Below are 14,763 nucleotides of genomic sequence, written 5' to 3'. Positions count from 1 at the left end.
AAAAGAACAATAACAAAGATGGCGCAAAGCACATAATTATACAGAAATAAACACAAAGATTACTGAAGTCAGTGTTTACGCGTTTATTTATATGGTGATGTGCCATGCGCGCAGGCGATAAGGATGCAGACAAGGACGAGAAAGAAAGCTGTAATATTTACTATTTATGATTATAACAGCTCACTGTCCCTCCACTGACTAACTTCACTACCGTCTTACAAATTCACTGAGTGACCAAAAAACTACCGGTATGTAAAAGCTTTCGAGTGACTCCCATCTGCACAGAATTGTGATGAATGTTGATCTAGAGTGACGTAAAAGTCGAATGAAGTCTGATATGACTTTTCAGACTGAGAAGTCTGAATGAATACAGAAAATATAAATATAACAATTCAAAATATTACTAAAAATATATAATGGTATCTCAATGATACCAAAATACCACTGGACCACGCTTGTATAGCAGCATAGCAGACATCAGTCATGGATCTTACCTTCTCAATGACTTTGTTTCCACCAAAGCGGGTGACAAACTCAGCGGGAGAAGCGACAGTAAAGTCTCTCTGCAGGTCCAGGCGTCTACGGTCCCTGCCCTGCTTCACAAGGTGAAGTCCTGACATGCTCGGCCTTGAGAAACAAACACAACACCATCATAATTCACAATGTGGCCTTTACTGAATACAACAAGACTAACACTAAAGACACTTGGAAATTATAGCATTGACTATACTAAATCTTTTCAATTCAGTACAAAAATATGGAGCAACACACATGCGAGAGAAAAAAAAGTGGCCATGACATAACTAAATTAAAACAATGGATCAAATTAGCCCAACGCGGCCATGATTTAACAAAAAGAAAGAAACATTCAATTGTGGGAACAAATTCTTAAAGGGTTAGGTCACCCAAAAATGAAAATTCTGTCGTTAATTACTCACCCTCATTTTGTTTCAACCCCGTAAGACTTTCGTTCATCTTCGGAACACAAATTCAGATATTTTTGATGAAAAACAAACAAAAATAACAACTTTATTCAACTATTCATTTTCTTCCGTGTGGGCCTCTGACGTGAGTTCACGAGAGCGCCACGACACATGCGCGAGAACTGAGAAGATGACGCAGTCTCGATGTAGTGTTTAAAATGGTTCTAAAGTGTGCATTTCCTGGATGTCCAAATTGTGAGAAACCAACGAGAAAACGTAAAAGTGCCTTTCCAATGCCGCGAATTGAATGGTTTACCTTTCACACTTTCCCATCAATGATCGTGAGCATCATCTTCTCAGTTCTCGCGCCGTCGTGGCGCTCTCGTGAACTCACGTCAGAGGCCCACACGGAAGAAAATGAATAGTTGAATGAAGTCGTTATTTTTGTTGTTGTTTTTGTGCACAAAAAGTATTTTCATCACTTGATAAACTTAAGGTTGAGCCACTGTAGTCACTTATGACTCTTATTTTAACGATGTCTTTACTAACTTTTCTTAGCCGGCAGATGAAATTACATAGAAGCCTATGAAGGAGTGAGCCAGCTCTCAGATTTCATCAAAAATATCTTAATTTGTGTTCCGAAGATGAACGAAAGTCTTACGGGATTGGAAAAACATGAGGGTGAATAATTAGTAGTAAAAAATAGAATTTTCATTTTTTCATTTTCAACCCTTTAATTTGTGGCAACATATCCATTTTTTCCTGCATGTCATGTGAGGGGCAGTGTACAAAAATGCTGATTTGGTAGAAAAACTTCCACACTCCAAAAATATTAAACTATGACAATGATTCTGATCATTTTTTATATGATGAATGATGGATGGCTTCAGGGGAAGAGAAGGGCAATAAAGAACTTCCAAACTACGTGCAAAAACATTTACCTATGTTTAGAATGCAGTACTAACACACTTAAAGAGGTGGTTCAGGATTTTGGACATCGGACCTCATTTCCAAGTTAGCCTGGGTGTTATTTATCAGTGAAGACAGTTTTCAACATTTTTCATCCAGTCCTTCCAGTTGCATAGTTCGCCGGTGCTAGGCTAGCGCGAGTCAACGGTATCTGCTAGCCTGCCATTAAAAACAGTTTTAACCACTCCACAGGTACACCAAAATCAAATAAATTATAACGTCAGACTATCGATGTCTGTTGAGAGAATGATGTTAGAAATCAAACTACTCTTGCATCTCAATGATCGCATTACATTTACAGGAACTAGTTTCTCAGCAGCGGTGGAATTTTACTTTGCTCCGGTTAGTAGTACTGTGCCGAAAAATAAACACAGAACAGAAGCGCACTACAGTCGGGACGTCTAGCTAGCTAGTAGTAACCTTGAACAACGATATCGAAACATTCGATTGTAAACTAAGGAATTGGCAACATGGTCATTCGGTGTGCATTTCAAAATTGTGAAAATAAACCAAATAAATGGTCGCCAAAAAGTTTCCACAAATTTCCAATGAGAGATCCAGAAAGGAACCAACTGTGGCTTCTTGCTGCTGGCTTAGACAACGAGACACCGGCAGAGACTCTACTAAAGTTGCGCATTTGTAGTGATCATTTTAGACCAGACGAACGTGGCCATAGTCCTATGACTTGTTGATTTCTTCGTGAAATATACTCTGCTTCTGTAGTGATGAGTGTCAGTGGCAGGTAAATACACTTGCGTGATTGTCATACGGACCGGCTCTCTCGGTTGCCTAGGTAACTTAATATCACTCCGCCGCTGCTGTAGACTGTGCTAATAAATACAGGGAACAAAGTATAACTATTGCAATGCGATGAAAGGGTAGTTTGATTTCTAACATTATTCTCTCAACAGACATTTACATCGATAGTCTGGCGTTATAATTTATTTGATTTTGGTGTACTGTGGAGTGGGTAAAACTGTTTTTAATGGCAGGCTAGCAGATACCATTGACTCGCGCTAGCCTAGCACCGGCGAACTATGCAACTGGAAGGACTGGATGAAAAATGTTGAAAACTGTCTTCACTGATAAATAACACCCAGGCTAACTCGGAAATGAGGTCCGATGTCCAAAATCCTGAACCACCCTTTTAATACTGAACACAGTATATACTGCACATCAGTGTTTCTCAACTGGTGAGTTGCAACTCCATTTTGAGTGGGTCGTGGAGTGTATAGTAAAAAAAAAAAAAAAAAAAACCCATTCTAAATGTCTTTTCTAGCCTGGTCGTTCACACATCAGATATGAAAAAGACTGTGGAAAAATCTTTTCCACAAACTGTGGATATGTAAAGCTGTGTAAAAGTGGGAGTGCAGAGGGTGGGAACAACAACCAATAATACACAGACCGGCAACACACTCATTATATACTAAGGCTGCTCGATTATGGCAAAAATCATAATCATGATAATTTCGGTCAATACTGAAATCACAATTAGCCTACTAATTAGCCCACAATTATTGGTGGGTGATATGATCAAAGTCTTATTTCATGACATGAGTAATTTTAAATGTCAGTGAAATTTCACAATTATCGATACTTCAGCAAAAACTAATACTAGGTTAATTAATCTAAAAAGTCCTAAAAATAGTTAAAAAAAAGACAACAGTAAACAGTCAATATGAACAAAGAAACCGAAAAATCAATAGAACAAAAATACAAATGAAATAAACAGTGCTTTAGGTTTTTCAGGAAGATGTACTAAAAGTGGTATTCAGATCTGTAATAGCCTAAACAGAAATTGAATAAAGTAATCAAATATAAAATAACACTGCTGTATACATTAAATATAGACTAATCCACATTAAAACATTCTGAGCAGTGAGTGATTGTATCTTTGTCTTTTGTTGTTTGATTAACAATAATGACTGCAGCCGATTTATTAGGCTTCTGAAGAGCTGTACAGATCAAATATACTGTTACACATGCATTTTCTTTCACAACTGTTTACATTCAATTAAAACATAATTGACTGTTTACGAAGATTCTTACCAAAACGGCAATTCGACATATTTGTGTGTAGGCTATTTGACCATTCAGGCATGTATCTGAAGCACACAGTACTTATGCACGTTCCGCTCAGTCTCAGAGCACGCGCACAGGAACAGTATCTCTTTCGAGGAGATTAAACACTGTTTAATATCAAGCACTCCCCCAGTTTAGCAACAGCATTTTACAACACTCACTTACGTATTTGGCTGATTTTTATGTCAAGTTTATGGAGGAACGAAAGTGCACCACTGTCAAGGAAAGGAATGTGCGCTGGACGGAATGCAGCAGCGGCATAATAATCGTTTAATGTTGATTATCTTGTTTTCGAAAAATCAATTATGATTAATTGCACAGCCCTATTATATAAACATTAATATTAATAATAAAAAATAAATAAATAAATAAATAAATAAATAAATAAACAACAAACTCACAAAAATCGAATCATTACAGAATACAAGCATCTATAATGAACAAATCAAACACATTCTGATAAATTAGTCTTAGAAATATCAACAAATCAGCATTATAAGTTGTTATTGTTAATAGTTATTGGTCTATATATGAAAAATGAAGAAGGCTTATAATAATATTTTCATTATGTTTACGAGCACTACAATCTCTGAACAAATGACACACATCAGTTTTACAGAAAGAATAAAGGCATAGTTACTTTTTTGTCCATTCTTCTTTGAATTTTCGTTGTACATCATCCTCTCTGTGTATCAGAATGATTCATCGTGTCATTGCACATATATATTTTATTTGTAGAAGACATGATGAAATATTTGTGCATTCACGGTGCTGGTTCATGTTTGCAGCAGGAGAGTATGTGAAATATGTACATAAAAACTTCAAACACTCTTGCTCCGGTGCGGATATAAACTGACATCAGGAAAGGAGGCAAAGTCCTCTTCTTTTTTTAAATCTTTTTTTATTTTTTTTATCAAATGTAAATTCATGTCCCAGTTATTCCTACACTTAATGTTGAACATTTTCCTGTGAAATAAACCAAATACAATTTTATTTTGTATTTTTACATTATCAAAGTAATTAATGTTCTATTTATTAAAGCCAAGTACAAATAAGTAAATGTTTTAAGCATTTTTACATTTATTCCAAAATAATAACTAAAGGCAGTAACAATTTATACAATACTTTTTTACAACACTGGTCACAGACACGAAGATGTACTTTTAATTTCACCAAGCTGATTGCTGCCTAAAAAACCCCCCACAGTCATCATGTTTTTAGGCCATTTCAAGTTTGATTTTGAAATGACAAAGCGGTGATATCTAAGTGGCTGAGATATTTAATTAGTATTCCCATCAACGCCATCATTTTTGTTCATTCAGAATGATTAGCGAACGCGCACAGAAACAAGAGGTGGGATTTATCACACAAACCAGTTGTATCCAATCATAACCAATCATAGCACGATGGAGGCATTGCCTCCCTCTCACGTGACTGTCCTCTACTGATTCTCAATTACACCCCACCAAACCCAGCGCACGCTTTAGGGGGTCTGTTAAAAGTCAATGGGCACAGGGGAGGCAAGAGAGACCCAAGAGTGCAGTCTGGACGATGGGCCGGAGCGACACATACACTTACGGCACATGTATCCAAACGCAAAGCTGAACAGGCAGGTGAACAGCGTTCAAACGGTCCTGTGTGGCATTTTCATTCTCCTCTGTAATGCGATCTCATGCATAATACAGCACAGTGATTGGATTAAACGGGTTAATTCTCATGAATAAATGCAGAGAAAAGCTCTGAAACCGATTATGCAGACTCGTACATGCAGCCAATTGTCCTGAGTACCAATAAATTACATAACTATGACATTCATTCTATTCATCAGGATCAGTGTCCTTATGTTTTATTAACAGTTCATGTTAGTATTGTCTATTTACCATGGTAACTGTATTATCCTTAATCTTTATTAAACTTTATTTTCACTTTGTGTTATTTTCTATATTTTTTGATGACTGTGGTTGCTAATACCATCTTACTAACTTTATTGTACTTTTAAAAACTTGTTAAGTAAAGTGGGATGGTCCTTGTGTGAGTCAACCATTTTTTAGATATAAATTTGCCTGGTTCAAATTCCTAAATATTTGGGTCGTGGCTTAATGACCATGGGAAAATGTAGGTCCCAGGGCCAAATTAAAATTGAGAATCACTGCTGTACAGTACGTGAAAAAGTATGCATTATGCATATCAATCAGCAGTATGCTACATGCTGCATATCAAACAGTAGCATGCTATGTGCGTGTTAAATTTAGCCAGGGAATCCAGTTATAATCTGGATATAATAACAGTTTGCATATCCAGTTCTGTCTGATTCTTGAGTCAAGAAAGCAGATATTACTTCTGGGTCTGGTTCTTCTGGAAATGAAAGATCAAGTGCAAGTGCATTGTGGGATACGGAATCTCACACAATATGCTTCGGTTGCTAAATGTATAAGATGTCATTTGATTCAAGACATTGAGAAAATGCATACTGCACATAACATGCACACTGCACACTGCAGTATGTAGAATGAGGAGTAGGTAGTATGCTGTCCCTTACATAGCATTCATGTGTAACTTGAAGTTACAGTATTGCAATAATGCTACAAACGCTGGCACACATCAAGTGCTCCTTTAAGGGTGAAGGACTGGAGCGTCTCGAACCACGTCGGTAGCCAAACAGTTGATGGACCCCATTGACTTCCATAGTATTCTTTTTTTTTTTCTACTATGGAAGTCAATGGGGTCCATCAACTGTCTGGTTACCGACATTCTTCAAAATATCTTCCTTTGTTATCAGCAGAAGAAAGAAATGCATACAGGTTCGAAACAACTTGAGGGTGAGTATATGATGACAGGATTTTTATTTTTAAGTGAACTATTCCTTTAATTTGCAGCCCCTTCTCTGAACACTGAGGCATGAGGTATTATAATCATAATTTAAATCACCAGTAAATAAAATCAGAAAACACAAAAATACGCAATGAGGAGCAAGATGAGTTATTATTTCACTAAATAAATGATGTATGTTCACAAAGGTGCAAACAAACAGCAGATTTGCCAGAAGTGTCTGCAAGTGGTCCAGTGACCACACAAATAGAATAATAATAATAGAAAGTGACTTTAGATCTAAGTGAGTTTAGACCTAAGTGGCAAAGACCCATGTCTTTGTAGTTTAATGGGCAGTTTCAAATCAATCAAATGTCTCTGCAGTAATTATTGAATCTGTTACTACCTATATGCAAAATTTAATCTCTCTCTCTCTCTCTCTCTCTATAAAATACAAAAAAAAAAAAAAAAAAAAAAATCACACACCAAAATTACTAAAACTTTAAAACAAAAAAAATGTATTACCAAATACAGTGCAATGCATAAGTGAATACACCCATGCTAAAGTTGACTAAAAAGAGGAATAAAAAATCATATTTTGGAAATTGAACAATGCCTTAATTAAAAAAAATTAGGAAAAATCCAACCTTTAAGGACACCAATTTTCTTTGTGAATGAATAATGTATCGTAAATAAATAAATGTCCTTCCTTAAAATACATGGTGCATAAGTGAGTACACCCCTATGTTAAATTCCCATAGAGGCAGGCAGATTTTTATTTTTAAGTATTTTTATTTTATTTATTTTTTAGGATACTATGCATCCTGATAAAGTTCCCTTGGCCTTTGGAATTAAAATAGCCCCACATCATCACATAGCCTTCACCATACCTAGAGATTGGCATGGGGTACTTTCCATAAGATCATCTCTCAATGCAAATCAAACTAGCTTTTAGGCTAACTGAAATAAAACCATGCCAATCTCTAGGTATGGTGAAGGCTATGTGATGATGTGGGGCTATTTTAATTCCAAAGGCCATTCTTTAGCATGGGTGTATTCACTTATGCATTGCACTGTACATAATAATTACCGAAAATATTACCAAAAAACTATAATAGTAGGATACAAAACTAGCACTGTCAAATATGATTAGATTACACTGAAAATATATTTCAAATTATTAGTCATAAAAAAAAATAAATAAATAAATAAAAAAAAATACATTAAAACTTGTTTCGCATGCAGTGCGGTAAAGACAGGAAAAGTTCTGGAGAGTAAACTGCAGTTACCTGAAAAATCATGTTTTGGACCTAGAACTCTATGAGGGACTGAACTTAAAACCTTTTGCCAACAGTCCAGATCCTTGACCATTACACTACCACTATTGCAGAGTATATAAAACAGCCTCCAGTCTGACTCCAAGCTATTCCTGAAGCATCACACACACACACACACACACACACACACACACACACACACACACACACTCAACACCACCCATAATGGCATGTCTGTGTGAGACCTCAGTAGGCATAGAGATGCAAAACACTGCCACGCCTGGCAGTGCAATCGAAGTTAACCAAACTCACAGAGAGGCGCTTGTGCACATTTTCACACAGCAAAGAAATGAACCCAAATGAACCTTGATGGACATAGTACTCAAGCCACCACTTTGCACAACGCTTCCGTCACACATGAGCTAACAGATGTAATCACTTATTTTTAGACAACCAGTACTAGTCTTATCAGATATCAAGCACCAGACACAGAAAGCGTGATACAGACTTGGTGAAAGTGGACATCCATGTCACAATAACTGCAAACAAAGAACACAAAGCATCTCTGACCTTATATTGAGCAAGGCTCCGTCCAGGCTGTCAAAACCCATCTCATAAGTGCTGTCTGAACTGACAGAGGAGGGGGAAAGGGAGCGTGGATTCTCCTCCAGCTGCAGGTCCAGCTTCCCTGCGGTCTCATCCTCGGAATTATCCTCGGACACAGAGCCCACAATGAAGTGAGAGTGCAGTGCAGCCACATCTGGAAGCTTCTTCTCGGTGTCCTGCTCTGCCATGGGTAGGCCACGCTGACAGGCTGCAAGCACTATGGGAGGGAGAAGAAGATCCATTTGCACAAGAAAATATGATTTCTTAATTACATATTTTACTTAAATAAACATATTTTTTCCAGTGAACATATGACAAAAACAAGGATGATGTGATGCAAAATTGCAAATGTGTATCTTGCATTTTACTTGCACAATGTAACAAAAAAAGAAAGAAAAAAAATCAGCAATCAGTATTTGGACTAACTCTTTACAAAGTAATTAACTGTAATTTAATTATGTTTGCCTTGAAAAAAGAAAAGTAAGGGATTACTCTTATGTTAGTTACTTCTGATGTAATTGCATTACATACTATAGCTATAGAACAATTCTATATAAACAATAGTGGATTTAACATCTTATGTTAAAATGATTTTTTTTTATAACATTCTCCTTTTAAATACTTTGGTCAGTTCAAAAATAGTTCATGCACTTTTATATTATTCATTTGAAAGATTTGAAAGAGCATTTTCATGTCTATCCTTGCATTGGTTGATATGGGATTTAGAAAACAATAAGTAATGCAATCCTTTTTAGAGAGAGTAACTGTTGAATATGTTATTAATAGCTAGCTAGTAATTAGGCTAATTACTTTTTTAGAGTAATTTGCCAAACACTGGTAGCAACAGATTTGTTCTTCCGTATTGTGACATACAGCTGACTGAAACTGATTATTGAAAAAAGAAAGAAAGAAAAAAAAGTAGGGTAGGGACTTGGTTTTCTCCACTGATTGTAAGAAAGGCTGATGTTTAAAAAAAACTAAATGATTGGAGAAGTAAATTTTCTCCAAATTTTCTCTCGAGCTTAAAAATATATAAAAAAATTAAACAATGCATGGAGTAGTTCATAATAAGATGCATTTAGAAAATAGATTTTCAGATTCAGATATCCAATTCATGTCAAGTTCAATAAACGCAAACTCGCTATGACAGATCAGGTCTTACTGAACAAGTTGGTATCACATGTAATATCATGTTATTTTTCTATGTATTGGAACTGAATGATTACCATATCATTATTTTTTGTTTGTTGATTATCATTTTTTGTCATTGAAGTGCCACTGTGAGTTATTAAATACAAGATATGACTGACAAATAGGGGTGGTTAATCTGTCTGATTTCCCGATTCGATTCGATTACGATTATTGAAGTCCCGATTCGATTACAGTCGATTTTCGATTATTAACGATTCTCGATTAGCGATGATTGATTTTCCAGTTCACAACAGTAAACGAAAATACACTACAAAGTGATTGCAGTATTAAAAAAAGTATTAAAAAAAGTCAGCTGCTGAATTACTTAACTCTTTTATTGAGTAACAACTCAAAGCACTTTCTGTGTCGTGTAGTTATAACTTCAGAATTATTTGTATGTAGCTTATGTTCTGTAGAACACAGAAATGAATACATCACATTGTGTTGTGACTCATCAAGTTGAACTAAACAATAACAAATAAATGAAAGGCTTATTTCCTTTAGGAAGTAGGCTAGATCAGAACCAACATACTGAAGAAATTGGACAATTTTCTTCTAGAAAGACAAGGTGTTCAGCTAAAGATATTAAATAGCAGTCCCAAACTAGCTTTTGTTAATTCAATGTTGGTATGAGCCACCACAGTATTTTACAAATATAAAAAATAACACAAAGTGAAAATAAAGTGGCATTTTGGGGTTAATATTGAAACGACAGTTACCATGGTGAATACACAATACTAACAAGAACTGTTAATGAAACATGGAAACTGCTCCTGGTGAATAGAATGAAAATCATACCTGCATTCAAATCCTTCTCAGCTAACACACGACGTACCAGTAACGTGATTTATTGGTATTTTACTTTTATTTCATGGCTTACTAATTTACAACGTTGCATGCTCGTAGTTTCCTTTGCACTTTGCACTATACAGTGAAGCGATACACAGCGCGCCCCTCCGCATTTGTGCGTGCAATTGAAGAGTGTGCGCTACGAGTACAGTTTAACGGCTGACAGGAGAGGAACGTCCGTTTTTCTGAGGTGAAATACTTTTTATTTCAGCGTACACATACGTCACTGCCTGGTAGTTCCTATATTGTGCTGGGTTTTCTGAAGTAGTTGTGATTCGCCTCTCATAACACAACATGCTCTAAATGTACGCAGAGTGGATTTTTTATTTAAATTTTTTTATCGCGGCTTTGAGCGATTACGTAATCCTGGCATTATTTTTTTTATTTTTTTTTATAAAAAATCGATTTTTGAAAATTTAATAATCGATTCATACTCGTCCATAACATACTCGCGATTAATCAATAATCGATTTTTTTCACCACCCCTACTGACAAATAGGTGACCATGTATTCTATTGATTCAACAAGGTACATTCAGGAAATGCATGTTGGAACTTGCTTTATATTCATGAAATATGTGTAACAGTCACTTTCCAAGTCATGCCTTACTAGAAAAGAAACAAGTGCAGTAACATACGAGACAGTCCTATAAATAATACCATGGTACTATATCAGTGTAATTTTAGTTTTATTTATATACTATTATAGTATTTATTAATAGTTTGAATATTTGTTTCAGTTTTTGTATTTCTTTTAAGAGCTTGTCTTTTTTTATATTTCTGTAACACTTTACAATAAGGTAATATTAGTTAACATTAGCTAATGCATTAACAATCAGGAATACATTTGTTACGGTATGTATAAGTCTTTGTTAACGTTAGGCCTATATAATACAAATACAACTGTTTATTGTTAGTTTACGTTAGCTCAGGTCCATTAAATAATCTTAACAAATACAACTTTTCATTTTAATCATGTATTAATATATGTCGAAATTAACAGTAACTAAGACTAATAAATGCTTCTTTTATACGTTTTTTTTTTTTTAACCATGTTAACTTTTTTTTAATCTCAGTTATTTGCCAATATGCAACATTTTTAAGTTTTCCATTTAATACTTATATTTGACTTAATCTAATGGGAATTTTAATAGTTTTACTTAACAAAACCAACATTGACCCACAATGACTTATACTACAAATTCCATGATATTTACATAGAAGGTAGCTAAAAGTATGTAGCCTACTTCCTCTAGATAGTATGTAATATGATGTACTTCCTCCAAGTAGCAGCTAATGGTATGTTTGGTACTTATTTGTAAGTGATGCTCTGTGCACATGGTAACGTTACCATAGTATTGTTGTGTTTTTGGTCGCGTACTATGCAAATAGCAATCAAAGCACCATGGTGCACCATCATCGACTCCCTCATTATCACAAGTAGCCTACAAGTTCTGCAACAGTAGCGCTATTGTGTGTTCCCCATTCTACGCGACTCCATGTGAACCTGTCTGATTACTGTGCCTTGATTTAGCAACTTACCTGGAGGACTGACACATGTGAAAGAAATATGACCTCACCTCATCCAGCCTGACGAACCTGACGAACGAGTCAGAGCATCGCGGACCCTCAACATGTATAACACTCCTTTTTAATCATCTAACACTTAACGTTACATTAGAGCTAATTTGCACTCATCCATAACTCTAGTCCATAACTAGTTGCCTTCGATCAGTATGATAATCATAATTTCAAACATGTAATCTGCCTGTCTCAACTTATACTGATTAAAACAGTGCAATCGGTTCAACCTAGCACACATGCTAACTCTTCATACCATCACAAACACTCCTGCCTTCTGATCTGCGTAGGTTCGCCAGCCAAAGTCGCTGTTGATGTTTTATAAATCCATCTAGTAACGTTATGTGAAGTGCCATGTGCAGCAAGCACTCGCTCCCAGTAATAAGCTTATGTACTCACCGTGAGACAAGAGTCTGCAAGCAATTCTGGTGCGTGTAAACGGACGTTATTAATATCGATTGAATGAATTCCCTCCTAATTGAAGACCATCTCCTCTCTGGTGATGGCTAATAGGCTATATAGCAGCATAATGGTACAGGCTGTGTAGTTCCAGCCTCTTTGACAGCAGCATCACGGTGGTGTGATGCGAGGAGGGGTTACTTCTGGACGTCGTCCTTTGACCTCACGATGCAGTCACTCACGCTGCATCAGTGGACCAATCGTATTGCGCGCTTTGGTCGGGGCGGGTTTACGTATGGAAATAAATGCGAAGGTGTGCCTAATGATATAGCGCTTCGTTAGACACGTGTTTTCTGTCATACAGTAGAATGTTCTGAGAGCTACTTTTGCAGCGTTGGATTAAAACAGAAAATAAAAACGTGGACGGGAAGCGTTAATGTATTTGGTATTTAGAAAGCAAAGCTGAATATCTGAAAAGAACGCATATTTAGTCCTAATGCATTTTTATTATTGTTAACATGTTTCAATAAATAATTTTATTATTATTATCACCCCACCATTAGGCTTATGAAAACATGTGATGACATTCTCCCTGAAATTCCTAGTTAGAATAGTTTTAAAAGCGTGGATGTAAACACAAAGAAGCTGTTCAAATGAGCTTGTGAGAAGATGAGTTTGTTCGGTTCGGTGTGTATAATTGTATATAATTATTATATAATTATTATATATAAATCTCATATAATTTTTCTATACCCTTCAATAGCCCATAGTGAATTCAAGGTGGGGTAAGCGATATTTGAAAAAACGATACTTGAAAGTTGGTCGGAGGACACAACAACATGTAGCCAATCAGCGTTAGGTGGCGTTTGACAGTGGAGGAGAGAGAACGAGCAAGAGGGAGATTTGAAGAAAGGCTGCAGAAAGAGAGATGGCTGAGAGACATTACAAAAGAGACCAGCTCATATCACTGGAAAATGAAGGTTATGATCAGGAAAGAACTTTAGGACCCACGTTAATATTAGAAAAGCTTTCCAGCGCTGGAGAGAGCTAAGCGGGAAGGCCTGAAAACAGACGCGGAGGTTGCTTTGATCACGTTACATGTGAGTAACACTGGTTTTGAGTGTCATTGTCTGGACCTGCTGAGCTGTTGGCAACTAACAACAAACTCTTGTTTGTATTTACATACTGTGTGTTCTTTTTTTTGTGTGTGTGCTTCCTTGTCGTTCATCATCTTAGCTGTATTTTTCTTGAAGCATTGTTTTGTTGCGCTTTTGCTACGATAAATAGACATCCACGCTTGCATTGCGTGTGTAATAAATAACGGTGGCCAGCTAGTGAGAGTTTTGCTGGCTGATGACTGCTAGAGAATGCAGTGTTTATTGTTAAGGGCCCTTGTTAGTGCACCCGACCCGACTTCAAGACCGACTCGGAGCAGGGCGGTTAGGACTGGAGGATGAGCTTTGGAGGCGGAGCAATGAAGAGAGGGATGTGTTTGTTTGGGTTGATTTCAAATATCAAAAATGTTCAGCAACGACTTGGAGAAATAACATACTGCACCTTTAAACATGCAACAGGATACATGATAAATATAGGAAATGTTGCATACTACTGCTTAAAACTGTATTGCCAGAACTGCCCGGTCCTGCTGATTTGCCTTATGCAACGTTAGGAAGATCAAGCCCTTCCTATTGGTGCATGCTACACAACTCCTAAGCCTTTTGTTCTTTCCAGACTGGACTATTGTAAATGCTCTCTTGGCAAGCCTTCCAGCATGCACTGTCAAACCTCTGATACTGATCCAGAATTTGGGAGCAAGAGCCGAGGACAGCGTTTGTGCACTGTTTGCCAATAGCCACTCACATCAAATTCAAGGCACTGATGATTGCCAGAACAACCACTCTGCACTCCTATACCTAAACTCACTACTAGCTTGCATTCTGCAAGTGAACGGCACCTTGTGGTTGTATCCCAAAGGCACAACATCATTTCACTGACTTTCCCTGCTGGTGGAATGACCTGCCTAACTCAACCCGAGCTGCTGTGTCTTTAGTCATTTTCAAGAAACGGCTAAAGACGCAT

The 14,763-nt window shown here is 36.6% G+C and overlaps 1 protein-coding gene across 9 annotated transcripts in view; it reads right to left on the bottom strand.

Moving 5' to 3' along the window:
• acaca (acetyl-CoA carboxylase alpha) overlaps nucleotides 1-12,909 on the bottom strand; it is a 70,015-nt gene extending 57,106 nt beyond the window's left edge. For 6 of the 9 annotated variants that reach the window (XM_084412839.1, XM_084412841.1, XM_084412840.1 and 3 more), the window contains exons 1-4: nucleotides 12,685-12,818; nucleotides 8,630-8,882; nucleotides 4,615-4,659; nucleotides 495-627 (exon numbers count right to left, since the gene is read on the bottom strand). In XM_084412839.1, coding sequence (XP_084268965.1) covers nucleotides 495-627; nucleotides 4,615-4,659; nucleotides 8,630-8,853 — 402 coding nt within the window. In that variant the 5' untranslated portion in view covers nucleotides 8,854-8,882; nucleotides 12,685-12,818. Of the gene's footprint in view, nucleotides 1-494; nucleotides 628-4,614; nucleotides 4,660-8,629; nucleotides 8,883-12,684 lie in introns of all 9 variants that reach the window. The other 3 variants (XM_084412842.1, XM_084412845.1, XM_084412847.1) reach the window with 1 other exon arrangement.
• Between the last annotated feature and the right edge of the window lie 1,854 nt (nucleotides 12,910-14,763).

The sequence above is a fragment of the Rutilus rutilus genome (genome assembly GCF_951802725.1).
Source record: "Rutilus rutilus genome assembly, chromosome: 7".
In the NCBI taxonomy this organism is placed as follows: domain Eukaryota; kingdom Metazoa; phylum Chordata; class Actinopteri; order Cypriniformes; family Leuciscidae; genus Rutilus; species Rutilus rutilus.
This window is presented reverse-complemented; position numbering and strand designations above follow the sequence as displayed.